Below are 19,056 nucleotides of genomic sequence, written 5' to 3'. Positions count from 1 at the left end.
TGCCTCTGCTGCTGCCAAAGTCCACTCCACAGTACAGCATGTGTTTGTTTTGGTGTTAGTAGTTATGCTAATTTAGCTTGCTATAGAGTGTGTGCCGTTAAACGCGAGCGACACATGCATGTTCAGCTTGTACACACACACCAATCTAGATGTTGCCTCGCTGGATGTGAACCACTGGGCTATACTATTAGTTTAGTTTGCTGACAGAATAAGTTATGTGTTAGCTATCCGGTTAGCACTGCTCAGTTTCTCCTTTCTTCTGGGTTCCTGTTGTAGTAAAACCAGTTGGGTCGGCTGTCTAATATCACCCTCTAGCGTCGGTTTACAGACCGCCTCTGCTCGTCTGTTTTCATTCTTGATAAGGAAAAGTTGACTTGCTGCAGATAGGCCTGCCGTTTTTGTCGTTTCAGAAATGCACTACTGAAAATGACGGCGCTGACATGTCAAATGTCTGTGTTTACTGTTGAATGCTAAAACGTATCGCTATGCATGTCACAGTTTAGATGGGTGCACCTGTCCTATCTATAGCCGCAGACAGAAAACCTTTCCGCACAACCAGTCCCATGACAGCTGACGTCACCGGGAATCTGCGCAGAGGTGGCTTGACCTGGATATAGAGAGAGAAAGAGAGAGAGAGAGATTGTGGAGAAAATTAATAAAGAGAGATTGATTGCGGGGATTAACTGTTGGGTCTCTCGGGATCATTTCAGCGAGAATGTCTGTGCTATTCTGTTGCTGTGTCTCCCCTTTCCAAAGACAATGACGAGGTATTGTATTGGAACAGGAAAGAAACATGATGTATTGTCTGGGGTTAAAGTACACTTTATTTTTCACGGGGGAACATCATTTATGGAATCAGACACATAAACACGGACGGCAGGTAGCCAGCCTATTGGTTAAGAGGTTGATCCAGTAACCCGAATCCCCGAGCTGACCAGGTGAAAAATCTGCACTTGAGCAGGACACTTAATTAACCATAATTGCTCCTGTAAATTGCTCTGGATTAGAGCGTCTTCTAAATTACTCCAAAATGTGAAAATAATCACACATGCCATTAGGCTGCTTTCAAATAATAAGCTTGATCAGATCATATTTACAATAAACCAATGTAATAGTGCACAACACATGAGCTACATGTATCTGCATCAGGACGGGTTATGGCACAATATTACCCACTTGAGTAAAACACACACTACTGAATATAATAGGTCTGTTGTTACAGTGTTTTAGACATTGATTGGATTTGTATAACCCGCCCCCATACCTCACTCACATAGTGGAACGTGTTTTACAGAGACAGCCTCGACTTCACACCAAGCCTTCAAAATCAGCTAAACCAGAGTCGGACAGACAGCCTCGACCAGCACACACAGGTTCAATCACACATATTACCACAATATTACAAGTGTGTGTGTGTGTGTGCGCGCGTGTGTGCGTTATTGTGTGTGTGTGTGTGTGTGTTTCAGTGAGTCAAAGTGGTCGGTTGGTCCTGAAGCTTGTGTGTGTGTTATTGACTCTGTTTGTGTGTGTGTGTGTGTGTGTTATTGACTCTGTTTGTGTGTGTGTGTGTGTGTGTTATTGACTCTGTTTGTGTGTGTGTGTGTGTTATTGACTCTGTTTGTGTGTGTGTGTGTGTTATTGACTCTGTTTGTGTGTGTGTGTGTGTTATTGACTCTGTTTGTGTGTGTGTGTGTGTTATTGACTCTGTTTGTGTGTGTGTGTGTTATTGACTCTCTCTCTGTGTGTGTGTGTGTGTGTTATTGACTCTGTGTGTGTGTGTTATTGACTCTGTGTGTGTGTGTGTGTGTGTTATTGACTCTGTTTGTGTGTGTGTGTGTGTGTGCACGTGCGCGCGTTATTGTGTGTGTGTGTGTGTGTTTCAGTGAGCCAGAGTGGTCAGTTGGTCCCGAAACGTGTGGGTGTGTGTGTTATTGACTCTGTTTGTGTGTGTGTGTGTTATTGACTCTGTTTGTGTGTGTGTGTGTTATTGACTCTGTGTGTGTGTGTTATTGACTCTGTGTGTGTGTGTGTGTGTGTGTGTGTGTGTGTGTGTGTGTGTGTGTGTGTGTGTGTGTGTGTGTGATTGACTCTGTTTGTGTGTGTGTGTGTGTGTTTCAGTGAGCCAGAGTGGTCAGTTGGTCCCGAAGCGTGTGGATCTAATAGACTTGGACCAGCGGTTCTCTGATGTAGCCGTGACGTTCAACCAACAACAGGAGAACTATGATGTCATGAAGGAACGCATCATCTCTCTGCGACGCACCTACGCCTGTAACAATGACAGCAACCTGACTCTTACGGAGTGTGTGAGGAAGATTAAAGAGGAGCACAGTGAGACACACACACACACATTTGTTTTAGTATCCTTGTGAGGACCAAACAATTGATTCCCATTCAAAATCCTATTTTCCCTAACCCTTAACCTAACCCTTAACCTAACCCCTTACCATAACCCTTAACCTAACCCCTTACCCTAACCCTAACACTTAACCTAACCCCTTACCCTAACCCTTAACCTAACCCCTTACTCTAACCCTTAACCTAACCCCTTACCCTAACCCTTAACCTAACCCCTTACCCTAACACTTAACCTAACCCCTTACCCTAACCCTTAACCTAACCCTTAACCTAACCCCTTAACCTAACCCTAACTCCTAATTGTAACCCTAACCTAAAATAACCTTTTTTCCTTGTGGAGACCGGCTAAATGTCCCTACTTGTCTGAATGTTCCTTGTTTTACTATCATTGTGAGGACTTCTGGTCCCCATGAGGATAGTGAAACCAACCAAAAGAAAACATGCAGGCATAACAGAGCCATGCCAGTCCTCTCTTTCTTCCTGACCTCACACAGTTCCAACTCCATCATCAAGTTCGCTGACAGTTGTAGGCCTGATCACCAACAACGACGAGACGGCCTACAGAGAGGATGTAAGCACTCTGACGGCATGGTGCCATTTAAACGTTTCTCCCTCAACGGCAGCAAAACAAAGGAGCTGATTGTGGACTTCAGGAGGAACCGGGCTAGGCATGCCCACATCCTTATCAACTGGGCAGCCGCGGTGACGGTCAAAACAGACCAAGTTCCTAGGCGTACACATCTCCGAGGAGCTGAAATGGTCAACCCACTCGGATACCGGGGTGAAGAAAGCACGACAGCGACTCTTCAACCTCAGGACATTCTACTTCTCACTTCCTCCCCATTGCTCCCCCTATGGACATTCCCTCTGGAACATTCCATTGTTACAGTTAAATATGTCTATATTATTATTTGACATTTTGTTATTATTGTTTCATTAACTACTCTTTATGACCTTCACTGTTGGAGCTCAGAGCTTAATAATTAACTGTACCCTGTGCATGTGACATATAAACTCATCTAATCTAATCTTTTTACCCCGCTCACTTCCACTCCCTTCCATTCGACAGGTAAAGGGTAAGTCTAAAGATGAAGGCATTATAACGTCTCTCTCTCTCTCTCTCTCTCTCTCTCTCTCTCTCTCTCTCTCTCTCTCTCTCTCTCTCTCTCTCTCTCTTCTCTCTCTCTCTCTCTCTCTCTCTCTCTCTCTCTCTCTCTCTCTCTCTCTCTCTCTCTCTCTCTCTCTCTCTCTCTCTCTCTCTCTCTCTCTCTCTCTCTCTCTCTCTCTCTCTCTCTCTCTCTCTAGGACAGTTGGTGTGTAACCATGGTGATGAAGGGGTATGACTTCTCTCTCTCAGTGGTTCCGCTGAGGTCTGAGGTCGATGAGTCTCCGCCTAGCCGCCTCCGATTAGCTCAGGCGGAGCTCTGGGGCATTTCCCAGGGCGCCAAAGCGATAAGCTGATAGGCTGGCCGCTGAGTGGGGGGGAGCGAATGGCGGAGAACGGTCAGGGAGGCGGTACCAACCCATCAGGACCACTGTAGGCTGGAGGAGAACCTGATTGAGACCATGCAGGAAGTGAGAAGGGCGAGGGAGCTTTCACTAGGTTACCGCCAGCAGGCTGGAGAGGTCCAAACTGAGGCTGCACAGATAGCAGGACTGGCCTGACACACACCAAACCACCCGTGGCTCCCCCAAAACATAGCAGTTTCTGCAGCCCACTCAGACACTCTCCTGCCATGTTACATAGCCTGTTTATACACTTATGGTTGAGTTTTGAGTAGTTCTACTGTTGTGGACAATAGTTAGGCTACACTCTAGGCCTAATTGCCATTGAAACCTATAGGCCTAAAATGGCCGCAAGGTAATTTAGATATTCAATTTGGCACCAGCTGCCATATGTTACCGCATCGAGAATATTGAAATACTGCTAGTTTTTAATTAAACTGCCTTTTTTGTCAGCACGCTAGGCTAGCTAATGCTAAAGCAAGCCATTGGATTCCACAACACTTCCGGAAGCTACTCACCCCAATGGTAGGTGTTGTATTTTAATGGAAAGCAATGGGCTGCTTTAGCATTAGCTAGCCTAGCATGAGGAGGAAAAAGGCAGTCTACTTGAAAACTAGCAGATTTGCTATATTCTCGATTTATCGTTTCTTGATATTGAGATAATTAGGAGTAAGCTACAACAACATCTTCCATCCCTGGATTGAGGTACATTTTTGAGCAATATCACACTATTATCCGGGTAGTATTTTCCCTGTATAGCTAGCTATTCCACTCTGTCATGTATGCATCATTAAGTCTCTTCCTTTATAGTGATTCCCCTCTATCTGGGGACCCAGCGCTGTTGTTCCTCTATCTGGGGACCCAGCGCTGTTGTTCCTCTATCTGGGGACCCAGCGCTGTTGTTCCTCTATCTGGGGACCCAGCGCTGTTGTTCCTCTATCTGGGGACCCAGCGCTGTCGTTCCTCTATCTGGGGACCCAGTGCTGTTGTTCCTTACACCTTGCGCTGTTAACTCTATGGGTTCACCTCTTATCGGATAGTACTCTCACACACACTGAGAGGAGAGAGACCTCTGGGGACACTGACCTATGGGGACACTGACCTCTGGGGACACTGACCTCTGGGGACACTGACCTCTGGGGACACTTTTAAATATTTTGGGAATCAACGTAGGCTATTTTTACTATCATGTAAAAAGCACACTATGGACCTACGCTGTTAGAAAACACTCCTGCAGGGTTCGGCTGGTCTTGGAGTGCCACAGATTATGACTGGTTATAGATAGTGTTTAAGTATTGTATTGTGAGTATGTCTAGAAACTCGTTAGAGAAATTAGCTGAGATATATCCTGATTTTTTTCTGGACAGGAATTCCTATTCTAAATCCTAATCTAATCAAAACAATGTTGATTAAACCGCTGTCGATATTAGAAATCACGTTAGGGTTTCTTCTGTGTTAATACTGTATGTTATTGTGTTTTATAACACATTAAAACAGCACTCTGTTGTTAGTGTCTTAAGATTTGTATGAACATGTTTGAGTGACATAGTGGAGCATTAGAACATGGTACACTGCACATCTAAACCACTTAGCACACAGAGACTCCTGATTGGTACTGACAGGATCCCGCAGCAGGACAGCGAGATGTAGGGAGGGAGGGACTGTGTGTGTGTGTGTGGGGGGGGTTAAGGGTGGGAGAGAGATGTGTGTGTGTGGGGGGGGGGGGGGGGGGGGTTAAGGGTGGGAGAGAGATGTGTGTGTGTGTGTGTGCGTGGGGGGGGGGGGGGGTTAAGGGTGGGAGAGAGGTGTGTGTGTATGTGCGTGCGTGGGGGGGGGGGGGGGGTTAAGGGTGGGAAAGATGTGTGTGTGTGTGTGTGTGTGCGTGGGGGGGGGGGTTAAGGGTGGGAGAGAGATGTGTGTGTGTGTGTGTGCGTGGGGGGGGGTTAAGGGTGGGAGAGAGGTGTGTGTGTGTGTGCGTGCGTGGGGGGGGGGGGTTAAGGGTGGGAGAGAGATGTGTGTGTGTGTGTGTGTGTGTGTGTGTGTGTGTGTGCGTGGGGGGGGGTTAAGGGTGGGAGAGAGGTGTGTGTGTGTGTGTGTGTGCGTGGGGGGGGGGGGGGGGGGGGGGGGGTTAAGGGTGGGAGAGAGATGTGTGTGTGTGATTGAGAGAGAAAAAGGGAGATGAGAAGTTAGAGGAAAAGCTTTGCTACTGACATGTTGCACTGTAGTGTGGACTAGGACAAGCCAGTCCATGTGTCTGGTCAATCATTTACATCATGTATTAGTTAAAATATTACTGCAATTATCTGAAGGTGGTTTTTTTTATCGCATTGATAACCATTGCAGGACCATTAGCTATGCACATCTTACCTCGTAAACTACTGGCAGATGGATGTACCAAATTATCATAATATACTTCCAGGGTTACTTTTTTTACATCAACCTGGTATAATTATTATTAAAAGCATTATATTTTTCTGGTTAATAACAATTATATATTGTAAGTCAATAGGCCTTGCAGTGATAACCATGTAGATACAATTTATAATACAGCATATTATAAATACATGCCCTTTGAAGAGCTGAGAACATTGTATACTTTCCCTTTTAAAATCACATATAAAGATGAATTTCAATGTTACAAATATCAGATATTATATAAAACACAATGGTTCATACATGACCAGTGTCTCTTCCTCTTCCCGTGGTCTGCCCTGACTGTCAGAGATGACAGCGACAATCCCCCGTATTTGCGGATATTATAAAGTCCCGCCCCTAACACCAAATTGCATTGGTTGCTATTTCTGGAGGCGTGGGGGTTACATTTTATACTGTTTGACCATTTGCTCACATGCCTGTCATTCCGAATTAATCCTCGGATTCAAGCTAGTAGGAATTGTGGTCGGAAATGAAGATGGAGGTGTATGTTGATAAATGATTTAGATAGTGGATTTATGAAGTAATTCATAGCTACCCATATGCTTGGACGGAACAATAGTGGACTTGGAGACAAAAGGAAATCTCGAGATAGCATGATAGTAAGTCAATAATACATTTTTCCAGCTAGCTCGTCTCCTTGGAGAGGCCATTCTGACTGAATGCACATTTTCAGTTTGAAATCTGACTCGAGTTGGCGAATGATTCTGCTCTGAGGAAACAAATACAGCTAGCTAAAGTAGTTACTACTGCCAGCGACCTCACACAAAGTAGCTTGTAATAACTGTTAGGTAAAATAGCTATCTTACAATAGGAAGCAGCTAGCAGATTGCTGTAGAGCTCACTGGAGAAGCTTTGAGAACTAGGAACATTGCCAAGTACTGTTAGCATCTACTGTAGCTAACTAACGTTGAGTCAAACGTGTCAGGCGTGAGTTAAAAATCATTAATTAGTAGCTGGTTTCGTGACTAGGTTGGCAAGATAACTACGATCGCTGGTTAGATGGTCAACTAGTTGCTAGTTAGCTAACTGTACTGTCATTGGCATGACAAGCCCAGGTGGCTTCCGTAATCAGACCGCTGTCAAAAAAAGTTTGTCCCTCAGCTAGCAAGTCATTTATACCCTAGTCTTATTTCCAGCAGTACCCGTTTCAGTCTGGTTTAGTCTCCATACGATGTAGCTAATCAATTGACTATGATTTGTATTGTAGTGACGGTCAACTAGCTACTGCTTAGTGTTTATGCCGGTAGATATTGTGGCTATACACTGATCAATAGTCTTGTAACATCGATCTGCGGTGGATACAGACTCACCAGGGTGGGAATAATTAGGGGAACTTTCCAACAGGAATCTGTTCCAAAAACTTCGTAAATAACAAGGACGCCAACAAACAACTCATACAAAGTAGCACGATCAATTCACCTTGTAAACTAGCTGCCGAATAGGCATCAACTCACCACGTAGATTATTCTTAATGTTTGTCCATAGGCAACCAGAGTGAGGACAGACATTGTTCGGAATAAACGTGGTGAGTGAAAATGTAATGAGGTAGCCCGCTCCATATCCGGTATCTTATTCTGCCGCTATACAACGTTGTTTGTTGGCGTCCTTGTTATTTACGAAGTTTTTGGAACAGATTCCTGTTGGAAAGTTCCACAAATTATACCCACCCGACTCACGACTGTAGAGACAGACGCACACAGAGAGTCCCTCTGCTATAGAGCAGTTCCACAGTGATGGATTTACACTTTGATTCAGATTCTTCACTTTAAAATGTATGCCAAACCAAAAACATTTGATTTCAAAATTTAACAAACCATGCACAAGGACTACTTTGAATAATTTACACAGACATTTTGGAATAATTGTGCTGAAACACATTTTTGTAAATCTCCCTCAGTTTTTATGCGATTTAGGTTTTTCCAAAAACTCTGCACCAAATTAAGATTCAAAGATGTCTGCAGAAAGAACATGGTGTCGGCTATGACATGACACTTGAGTTTTGAGGGAAAAAATATTATTGAATTACATTAAGTGAAGTGGATTTACATCTGGTAAAGGAATAAGATCATGTGACCCTTATCCGTACTACACAGACATATATAATTATGGATATGAATTATGGTAATGAATTTCACTGTGATGTATCTTCAATAGGTACACAGGTAGAAATATCCAATATCTGTCTTTTGCATATTTGGGTATTCTACACACTGGCTATTATTATAATGAGCTCCTCCCCCAAATAACACAGCGGCAAAGACAGTACAGTACTGCTTCTCCAATACAAATCCCAGATCATAAATGTAGGCGATGCCATGGCGATGTTGGCTAGCTAAACTCATGCGTGGGAACACGTCATCGGCCCTAACGGTCGTCTTGCGCTGGACTGCGCATGTGCAGGCCATCAAATCAAAGGCACTCCTTTGAATATAAAGTTGTTTTTGACAACAACAAAAAAAGTCAGTTTGTCACTCACGAGGTAGGAGTAATAATAAGTTCAGCTACTTGAGACATTGGCTGGAATCTAGGTTGTGGCTTTTAGATTTTTGAGAAAATGAACAATTTAAGGAACAGTGTTTCACTTCTCATTGACTTCTCCCAGTCCAAACCCCGGCCTGGTCTGCTTCACAAGTGTTCCTGGAAGTCTCGCGATGTTGCGCCTCTGGGTTTAGAAACTGTGTGACCACGGTCTGTACCAGACCAAATTTGAACCAATCACAGTACATACAGTGAAGTTGAATTGTTCAGTACAATACACTACATTATACTGTACTGCACCAGGGGTCTCATTAATGCAGAATTCTGTGTTTTTAATGCAGAAATATATATATTTTTAAAGCGTGTAAGAAATGTGTTTTCTATGAAGGAAAGCTATAGTTGAACATCCCTGATCAGTCTATTGATGAAACACTGATGACGAGTTCTAAACGCAAATTTGATGATGGTCTGCGACCTCTACTGTACTGACCTCTACTGTACTGACCTCTACTGTACTGACCTCTACTGTACTGACCTGTACTGACCTCTACTGTACTGACCTCTACTGTACTGAACTCTACTGTACTGACCCGTACTGAACTCTGCTGTACTGAACTCTACTGTACTGACCTGTACTGAACTCTACTGTACTGACCCGTACTGAACTCTACTGTACTGAACTCTACTGTACTGACCCGTACTGAACTCTACTGTACTGAACTCTATTGTACTGAACTCTACTGTACTGACCTCTACTGAACTGACCTCTACTGTAAAGTATAGTCCTGTGCTCTACTGTAATTACTGCGCTGTCCGAACTTGTGAAACAGACTTCTATCATTGGTTCAGGTTTAGTCTGGCCAGAGCAGACTGACCAAATTTCAACTACTTTTAAACGTTCCTGGAAGTCTGGTTTTGTCGGTGCTCAGTGGCTGAGGATGCCTGTTACAGTAAATGGGGAGAGTTGTGAGCTGAACATAACAGTATGCCAGTGGAAGGGAGGACAGTAGCAGGTGATACAACTGGTTTGTAACTACTACGATTTCCCATTGTAGCCAATTCAATTGCAGTAAGATAATTAATAGTTTTAATCCCTTAATAATTCAATAATTCATAAACTTCATATCAGCAAAATAAAAAATACAACGAATTGGTAGGTCTACCTTCACTTGTTACTTCTGTGATCTTTCATTATCCTCCCTCCACATGAGGGAGAGACATTAGAAAATATATTCAAGGTGTGTGGGTTTTTTGGTAACGGAATTACAAGGCAATGTTTCTTAAATGGTTATGCTTTCTGTAAGTTTATCAAAAACATAATATGTGTTGATAGTAGTTGGCAGGGGACTTTGGGCTCCCTAGTGTCGCAGCGGTCTAAGGCACTGCATGTCAGTGCTGGAGGTGTCACTACAGACCCTGGTTCGATTCTGGGCTGTATCACAACCGGCCCGTGATTGGGTGTCCCATAGGGCGGCGCACAATTGGCCCAGCGTATTCAGGGTTTGGCAGGGGTACGCTGTCATTGTAAATGAGAATTTGTTCTTAACTGACTTGCCTAGTTAAATAAAAGGTTAAATAAATAAAAAATCTACATTTTTTTTAAATGTATTTGTAAGACTTTTTCTAGTAGATGTTGTCTAAGACCCCTTTTCCATCTGTTTGACCAGAAATCAAAGCCTTATTCCTAGGAAAATGTATATATGCCTTAATTCCTCTAAAATATAGACTCTCTTATCTTAGCTTTCATTTGACACCCGCTCATTGCTCCTGATAGGAGAGAGCTTGGCCTAACAGCAGTATGAGGAGAGAGCTCTCAGTAAATATGATCAGATCTAAGCCTATACTGTGGTTCCTCAATTAAAAGTTGACTTTATGCAGTGGTGCATTATGGTATAGTACGGTATTGACTTTATGCAGTGGTGCATTATGGTATAGTACGGTATTGACTTTATGCAGTGGTGCATTATGGTATAGTACGGTATTGACTTTATGCAGTGGTGCATTATGGTATAGTACGGTATTGACTTTATGCAGTGGTGCATTATGGTATAGTACGGTATTGTCTTTATGCAGTGGTGCATTATGGTATAGTACGGTATTGACTTTGTGCAGTGGTGCATTATGGTATAGTACGGTATTGACTTTATGCAGTGGTGCATTATGGTATAGTACGGTATTGTCTTTATGCAGTGGTGCATTATGGTATAGTACGGTATTGACTTTATGCAGTGGTGCATTATGGTATAGTACGGTATTGACTTTATGCAGTGGTGCATTATGGTATAGTACGGTATTGACTTTATGCAGTGGTGCATTATGGTATAGTACGGTATTGTCTTTATGCAGTGGTACATTATGGTATAGTACGGTATTGACTTTATGCAGTGGTGCATTATGGTATAGTACGGTATTGACTTTATTCTGGGGTGCATTATGGTATAGTACGGTATTGACTTTATGCAATGGTGCATTATGGTATAGTACGGTATTGACTTTATGCAGTGGTGCATTATGGTATAGTACGGTATTGACTTTATGCAGTGGTACATTATGGTATAGTACGGTATTGACTTTATGCAGTGGTGCATTATGGTATAGTACGGTATTGACTTTATTCTGGGGTGCATTATGGTATAGTACGGTATTGACTTTATGCAATGGTGCATTATGGTATAGTACGGTATTGACTTTATGCAGTGGTACATTATGGTATAGTACGGTATTGACTTTATGCAGTGGTGCATTATGGTATAGTACGGTATTGACTTTATGCAGTGGTGCATTATGGTATAGTACGGTATTGACTTTATGCAATGGTGCATTATTGTATAGTACGGTATTGACTTTATGCAGTGGTACATTATGGTATAGTACGGTATTGTCTTTATGGAGTGGTACATTATGGTATAGTACGGTATTGACTTTATGCAGTGGTGCATTATGGTATAGTACGGTATTGACTTTATGCAGTGGTGCATTATGGTATAGTACGGTATTGACTTTATGCAGTGGTGCATTATGGTATAGTACGGTATTGACTTTATGCAGTGGTGCATTATGGTATAGTACGGTATTGACTTTATGCAGTGGTGCATTATGGTATAGTACGGTATTGATTTTATTCTGTGGTGCATTATGGTATAGTACGGTATGGATTTTATTCTGTGGTGCACTATGGTACAGTACGGTATTGATTTTATGCAGTGGTGCATTATGGTATAGTACGGTATTGACTTTATGCAGTGGTGCATTATGGTATAGTACGGTATTGATTTTATTCTGTGGTGCATTATGGTATTGACTTTATTCTGGGGTGCACTATGGTATAGTACGGTATTGACTTTATTCTGGGGTGCACTATGGTATAGTACGGTATTGATTTTATTCTGTGGTGCATTATGGTATAGTACGGTATTGACTTTATTCTGGGGTGCACTATGGTATAGTACGGTATTGATTTTATGCAGTGGTGCATTATGGTATAGTACGGTATTGACTTTATGCAGTGGTGCATTATGGTATAGTACGGTATGGATTTTATGCAGTGGTGCATTATGGTATAGTACGGTATATTACGTCACAGCAAGTGGGAGTTAGATCGCTGATTATTCTTTTGGGTTCGGTGTAAAGCGTTGGTACCCAGGCGCTATTACGTCTCTCTCCTCACTGAATGAATGAGGTGAATTGATGAATAAGTGATGGAAACTAGATAGGAACTGATAAATGTGCACGACTTCACCATTTTGAAATTGAATGAACTGAATAATGATGAGGATGAAGAAGAAGAGGGTGATTTTTGAATTTAGAACAATAGTTTAAAAATAGCAGGAAACGGATGTCCGTGCCTGGTCAGCTGGCTTCTCTTCTCAGACACCACTAATCCAGCTGTAGGTGAAGCTTTATCTTTAGGAACCAGGAACCACACAGTTACCGGGTCAACAGTAGGCTGTTTACTTGCCTCCCAAGGGGAGTGTGGCCTCTTTGAAACGATGGAGGAAAATCAACAAGATACCCAAGTATTCTTTCACAATAGCTGGCCTTATGGTATCTGCAGTTTTGCGCTGTGAAATGTCCCACTCTGTGGTGAATAGCATCCTCTTCACAAGCACCCACTCGTTGTTTATGTAATTGGCTGTAAGGCACAAGTGTTCTATTTTTAGAAAATCGTCAGTCCACATGTCAAGTGTAATTACGCCGTTACCCAAGTTCTCTCAACTCCGGGACCACCCGCCAGCTGATTTATTTTTTGAGGCCGATGCAGGTCTCTATAGTGGTAGAGGAGATGGACTCTCTGACAGAAACATTCACACCTCCCCAATAATTTAGTATAATAGTTTGGCTAGGTGTGGGAATTCCAAAATTTGTGCCACAGTTTAGGCGACTGACCGCAGCATCTATCAGTATTCTGAGCAAGTATAGGAGCGATGTTTTAACCTTCTGAATGAATGGGTTTAACCTGTTGAATGAATTGGTTTTAACCTTCCAAATTGATGGTTATGGAATGCTACTGAATAGATAACAAGAATGTAAATCTGGTGGCATCAAATCAGATTTTACGTGTAGATTTTTACCGTGCTTGCTTACGACCCCTTCCTCCCAACAATCAACAGCTGTGCATTATGAGTCTGACAGCACAGTGGGTCGTCGAAGATTTCACACTGAGGAAAGCCGTATTGCATGCTGGTTCTCATACCGCGGCTGCCATTTCAGTGGCATTCCAGAACACGTTTGAAACGTTTGAACACACTCCGGTATTCCACCTGTTTAAACTGTTTAAATGTTTTGCTCACGTCGGCCACAGAGTAAGAACACACAGACATCGGGAAAAACAGGGTCTTTCACGCAAGGCACGGTGTTCTTTTCCTCGACGTGTAAAAAGGCATTTAGCTTGTTTGGGAGAACTGCTTCGCTGGGCAACTCATGGCCGCGTTTCCCCGTTATTGTTTGCTCTGCCACACAGGACGATCATCGGAGCCGGGGGAATAGGATTCCACCTTCTATATTGGCCTTTTTATTTGTGTTGTTTGGTGTCTCGTCGAAGTTCGTAGCGGGCTTTCTTGTGTGTCCGTGTCCCATTCATTGAAAGCGGTAGCTCTGTCCTGTATCCCAGAGCGGGTATTGCCTGTACTTCATGGTTTTTGGTTTGGGTACGTTCTTAATCACTGTGGGGACAACATCGTCGATGCACTTATTGAACTCAACGCTGTCGGATGAATCGCGGGAACGTCAAAAGTTATATGTACCTTTTGATGGCATAGAAGGAAGGCCCTTCTTGCCTTGCCTCTCAGATCGTTTATAGCTTTGTGGAAGTTACCTGTGGCGCTGATGTTTAGGCCGAGGAATGTATAGTTGTTTTGTGTACGTAAGGACAACGGTGTCTAGGTGGAATTTGTATTTGTTGTCAAGGCAACTGGGCCTACTTTGGAACACCATTATTTGTGTCTCACTGAGATTCACTGTCAGGGCCCAGATCTGTGCAGATTCTGGTGCAGCAGCAAACAGTAGACATTTGACTTCAGATTCTAGTAGGGTGAGGTCGGGTGCTGCAGACTGTTCTAGTGCCCTCGCCAATTCTCTCTCTCTCTCTCTCTCTCTCTCTGTCTCTTTTCTGTTTCTACAGGAAAAAACATCTGGGGCAGCACTTTCTTCTCAACTCCAAGCTCTCCAAAACAGGGTGTACTGATTGGTCCATTCACTTCCTGGCTTTTGCTCCTGTCTGATAACATGCCAGAGCAGCGTTTACTTGTCCGGTCCATTTTCACAGCACTTGTTCACTTCCCTTCATGGTTTTATAAGGCAAAAGACTGGTGTAGGCAAGCCCATGCTTACCCCAATCCAGTTTTAAGTGGGTGGGGTGGGGAGGAGTGTGTTATTTGGGAGAAAGGACAGAGAATTGGGACTCATTAGAGTGTGAGTATGGGTTAGGTGAGGTCATGATGACTGAGGTGTCTGGGAGGTGTGTGTGTGTGTGGGGGGGGATTGTGTGTGTGTGTGTGGGGGAATGGTGTGTGTGAGACTGGGAATGGAGTTTGTTTGTATGTGAGACTGGGAATGGTGTGTGTTTGTGTGTGAGACTGGGAATGGAGTGTGTGTGTGTGTGAGACTGGGAATGGAGTGTGTGTGTGTGTGTGAGACTGAGAATGGAGTGTGAGACTGGGAATGGAGTGTGTTTGTGTGTGAATGGAGTGTGTGTGTGAGAGACTGGGAATGGAGTGTGCAAAACAATTTGTCACAATTGTACATAATTATGACATAACATTGAAGGTTGTAGACTTAGGGATGCCACCCGTTCACTGAAATAATAAATGTTTTGTTTTCGAATTGATAGTTTACGGATTCGACCATATTAATGACCAAAGGCTCGTATTTATGTGTGTTATTATGTTAGAATTAAGTCTATGCTTTGATATTTGATAGAGCAGTTTGACTGAGCGGTGGTAGGCAGCAGCAGGCTCGTAAGCATTCATTCAAACAGCACTTTCGTGCGTTTGCCAGCAGCTCTTCGCTGTGCTTCAAGCATTGAGCTGTTTATGACGTCAAGCCTATCAACTCCCGAGCTAGTCAGCGGTGTGCGCGCTAATTGTGTTTCAAACGTCACTTGCTCTGAGACTTGGAGTAGTTGTTCCCCTTGCTCTGCAAGGGCAGCGGCTTTTGTGGAGCGATGGGTAACGATGCTTCGAGGGTGGCTGTTGCCAATGTGTTCCTGGTTCGAGCCCAGGTAGGGGCGAGGAGAGGGACGGAAGCTATAGTGTTACACTGGCAATACTAAAGTGCCTATAATAACATCCAATAGTCAAAGGTATATGAAATAGAAATGGTATAGAGAAATAGTCATATAAATACTATAATAACTACAACCTAAAATCTCTTACCTTGAAATATTGAAGTCTCATGTTGAAAGGAACCACCAGCTTTCATATGGGGCGGCAGGGTAGCCTAGTGGTTAGAGCGTTGGACTAGTAACCAGAAGGTTGCATTTGTTCTTAACTGACTTGCCTATTTTAAAGGTAAAATAAATATGTTCTCATGTTCTTAGCTTTTTACATGGCACATATTGCACTTTTACTTTCTTCTCCAACACTTTGTTTTTGCATTATTTAAACCTAATTGAACATGTTTCATTATTTATTTGAGGCTAAATGGATTTTTATTGATATATTAAGTTTTAAATTCAGGCTGTGACACAACAAAATGTGGAGAAAGTCAAGGGGTGTGAATCATTTCTGAAGGCGCTGTAGGTGGGAGGGCATGCAGGCAGTCGGCAATTTATTAATGCACAATTTGCCTAAATGGGTAGTGGAAACACTTCAACCAATATGTTTTTATTCGCCACTGTAGTTTTTAGTGGTTTCTTTATTTGACATTTTAGGTTTGACGCATTGTGGACGTAATGTCCAGCTGTTTTTCTTGACACAAGATAGTTAAATGTAAACGCACCTTTAGCAGGCAATTGTCAACAAAAAAATGTTTTGCAAATGTTCCAAAGGTCGACAACAAATCACTGGACAAGTTAATAAAAACATACCTACAGAGGGGAATATTAGAACCAACACTCTGAAGTTCCTGTTTGGTGTTGGGCTGCCTCGCAACACTCCACTGTGTCTCTACCCAGTTGAAATGACTGACTCCCAGTGATCCCCTGTTGCCATGGTCAAAGTTTGGTGTTCTCTAGTCTGGTAGGTGGGGTCCATGGAAACATACTGTAGCTGGGTGATATTTACATGATTCATCTAGCTCTGTTTATACCATACAAGGAGATGTCTGTGTGCGTGTGTGGTCTCGTGGAAGCAGACAAAATGTGTGTGTGTGTGTGTGTGTGTGACTGATATGAATATAAAGAATCTTAAGAAGTGGAATTTCTTCAACTAAGTTGAGCACATGTTCCTGCATGAGAGTTCTCTCCCTCTCTCAATTCATTTCAATTTAAGGGCTTTATTGATATGGGAAACATGTTAACATTGCCAATTGCAAGTGAACTAGATAGTAAACAAAAGTCAAATGAACAGTAAACATTACACTCACAAAAGTTCCAAGGGAATAAAGATATTTCAAATGTCATATTATGGCTATAGACAGAGTTGTAACTATGTTCAAATAGTTAAAGTACGAAAGGGAAAATACATAAATCTGGGTTGTATGTATAATGGTGTTTGTTCTTCACTGGTTGCGCTCTCTTTCTCCCTCTTTCTTTCTCACTCATTCTCTCACTCACACACTTTTATGTTACTTGCAGAGAGCCTAAAGTAACATAATAAAGAGAGGAAGTGAAAGAGAGTGAGGGAGAGTGCTGTTGATAATGAGAGAGCTGAGAATGTCTGAAGTTGCAATCAAGGGAGAAACGAGAAGGAAGGAAGGCTTTTTGGATTGTGTGTCTTTTTGTATTAAAGGTCAACTTTAGGCACAAACTACTTTCTCAATTTTCAAAAACAAATGAGGTGTGTCTTTTAGTGATTCGTTGATGTCATTCTGGACATGCTTTCCGTTACTGATGTAGCTAGCTATTTCAGTAGCTGAGCTAGCCATTTCAGTAGCTTAGCTAGCCAGATGTAGCTAGCTATTTCAGTAGCTGAGCTAGCCAGTTGTAGCTAGCTAGTTCATTAGCTGAGCTAGCCAGATGTAGCTAGCTAGTTCATTAGCTGAGCTAGCTAGTTTAGTAGCTGAGCTAACCAGATGTAGCTAGCTAGTTCAGTAGCTGAGCTAACCAGATGTAGCTAGCTAGTTCAGTAGCTGAGCTAACCAGATGTAGCTAGCTAGTTCAGTAGCTGAGCTAACCAGATGTAGCTAGCTAGTTCAGTAGCTGAGCTAACCAGATGTAGCTAGCTAGTTCAGTAGCTGAGCTAACCAGATGTAGCTAGCTAGTTCAGTAGCTGAGCTGACCAGGTGTAGCTAGCTAGTTCAGTAGCTGAGCTAGCCAGGTGTAGCTAGCTAGTTCAGTAGCTGAGCTAGCCAGGTGTAGCTAGCCACTAACTCATCCAGTATGTGTTGACGTCATTTTACATGATTTGTTTTTGGGCGAAAGCTGTAGAGATCGGTAAGAAAAGGCACTTCTGTACATAATATCTTATTAATACATGTTTTTGTTTTTAAGCTTTAAATGACCTAGTATGATGGTGCATTGATCAGTTATACAGTTTAAAGTCGTTATTTTTGCTTTTTTGCCCAAAGTTAACTTTTAACAACCGCCTCTTTGCTTGCTTCCCAGGTAGAGGTGTGTCCACAGCAGATGACGGAAGATGTTGGCTATGAACCAAGGAGTGGTGGAGGAATGGCTGTCGGAGTTTAAGGTGAGGTGAGGGGGGTGGGTGTGTGTGTGAGTTAGAGGAGAACCAGTGTCAATGTGTCACCATCAGTATTCACTGCACCTCTGTCACACTGTCTCACTCTCAATTCAAAGGGGCTTTATTGGCATGGGAAACATGTGTTTATCAAAGCAAGTGAAATAAACAAATTCAACATCAACAAAAAGCTATTAGAACCTTAAACATTGCTTTTAAAAAGGTTTTAAAAAATGATAAAGATATTTCAAATGTTATATTATCATCTATGTATAGTGTTTTAGGGGTAAGATACATAAACAGAAGTATTGGTTGTATTTATAATGGTGTTTTGTGTTCCACTGGTTGCCCTGTTCTCATGGCAACGGCCCACCAATCTTGCTGCTGTAATTGGTATTTCGCCTAACAGATATGAGAGAGTAATTTTTAAAATTACTTTTACCCTTTTTTTCGTAATATCCAATTGGTAGTTAGTCTTGTCCCGTTGCTGCATGTGTCCTCCGAAACACAACCCCGCCAAGACTCACTGCTTCTTGACACAATGCCCGCTTAACCCGGAAGCCAACCTTAGACTGTGGGAAATAGTTAAAGTGCAAAAGGGAAAATAAATAAACATAAATATGGGTTGTATTTACAATGGTGTTTGTTCTTCACTGGTTGCCCAGGTCACAAATCTCGCATTTGTGATGACACACTGTGTTATTTCACACAGTAGATATGGGAGTTCATCAAAATTGGGTTTCTTTTTTAAATTTTGTGGGTCAGTGTAATCTGAGTGAAATATGTCTCTAATATGGTCATACATTTGTCAGGATGTTAGGAATTGCAGCTCAGTTTCCACCTCATTTTTGTGGGCAGTGTGCACATAGCCTGTCTTCCCTTGAGAGCCAGGTCTGCCTACGATGGCCTCTCAATAGCAAGGCTATTCTCACTGAGTCTGTACATAGTCAAAGATTGTCTTAATTTTGGGTCAGTCACTGCGGTCAGGTATTCTACCACTTTGTAC

The 19,056-nt window shown here is 42.7% G+C and overlaps 1 protein-coding gene across 2 annotated transcripts in view; it reads left to right on the top strand.

Annotated features, from left to right (window-relative positions):
* The first annotated feature begins 6,718 nt into the window (after nucleotides 1-6,718).
* The window catches only part of LOC139391822 (hyccin-like), a 29,060-nt gene continuing 16,722 nt past the window's right edge, over nucleotides 6,719-19,056 (top strand). Inside the window, exons 1-2 of one of the 2 annotated variants that reach the window (XM_071139393.1) lie at nucleotides 6,719-6,896; nucleotides 17,978-18,059. In XM_071139393.1, the coding sequence (XP_070995494.1) occupies nucleotides 18,009-18,059 (51 nt within the window). In that variant the 5' untranslated portion in view covers nucleotides 6,719-6,896; nucleotides 17,978-18,008. The remainder of the gene's footprint in view (nucleotides 6,897-17,977; nucleotides 18,060-19,056) is intronic. The other variant, XM_071139392.1, reaches the window with a different exon arrangement.

Source organism: Oncorhynchus clarkii, chromosome 32, assembly GCF_045791955.1.
Source record: "Oncorhynchus clarkii lewisi isolate Uvic-CL-2024 chromosome 32, UVic_Ocla_1.0, whole genome shotgun sequence".
In the NCBI taxonomy this organism is placed as follows: Eukaryota; Metazoa; Chordata; class Actinopteri; order Salmoniformes; family Salmonidae; genus Oncorhynchus; species Oncorhynchus clarkii.
Note: the sequence above shows the minus strand (reverse complement) of the source record. Positions and strands in the feature narration are given on the sequence as shown.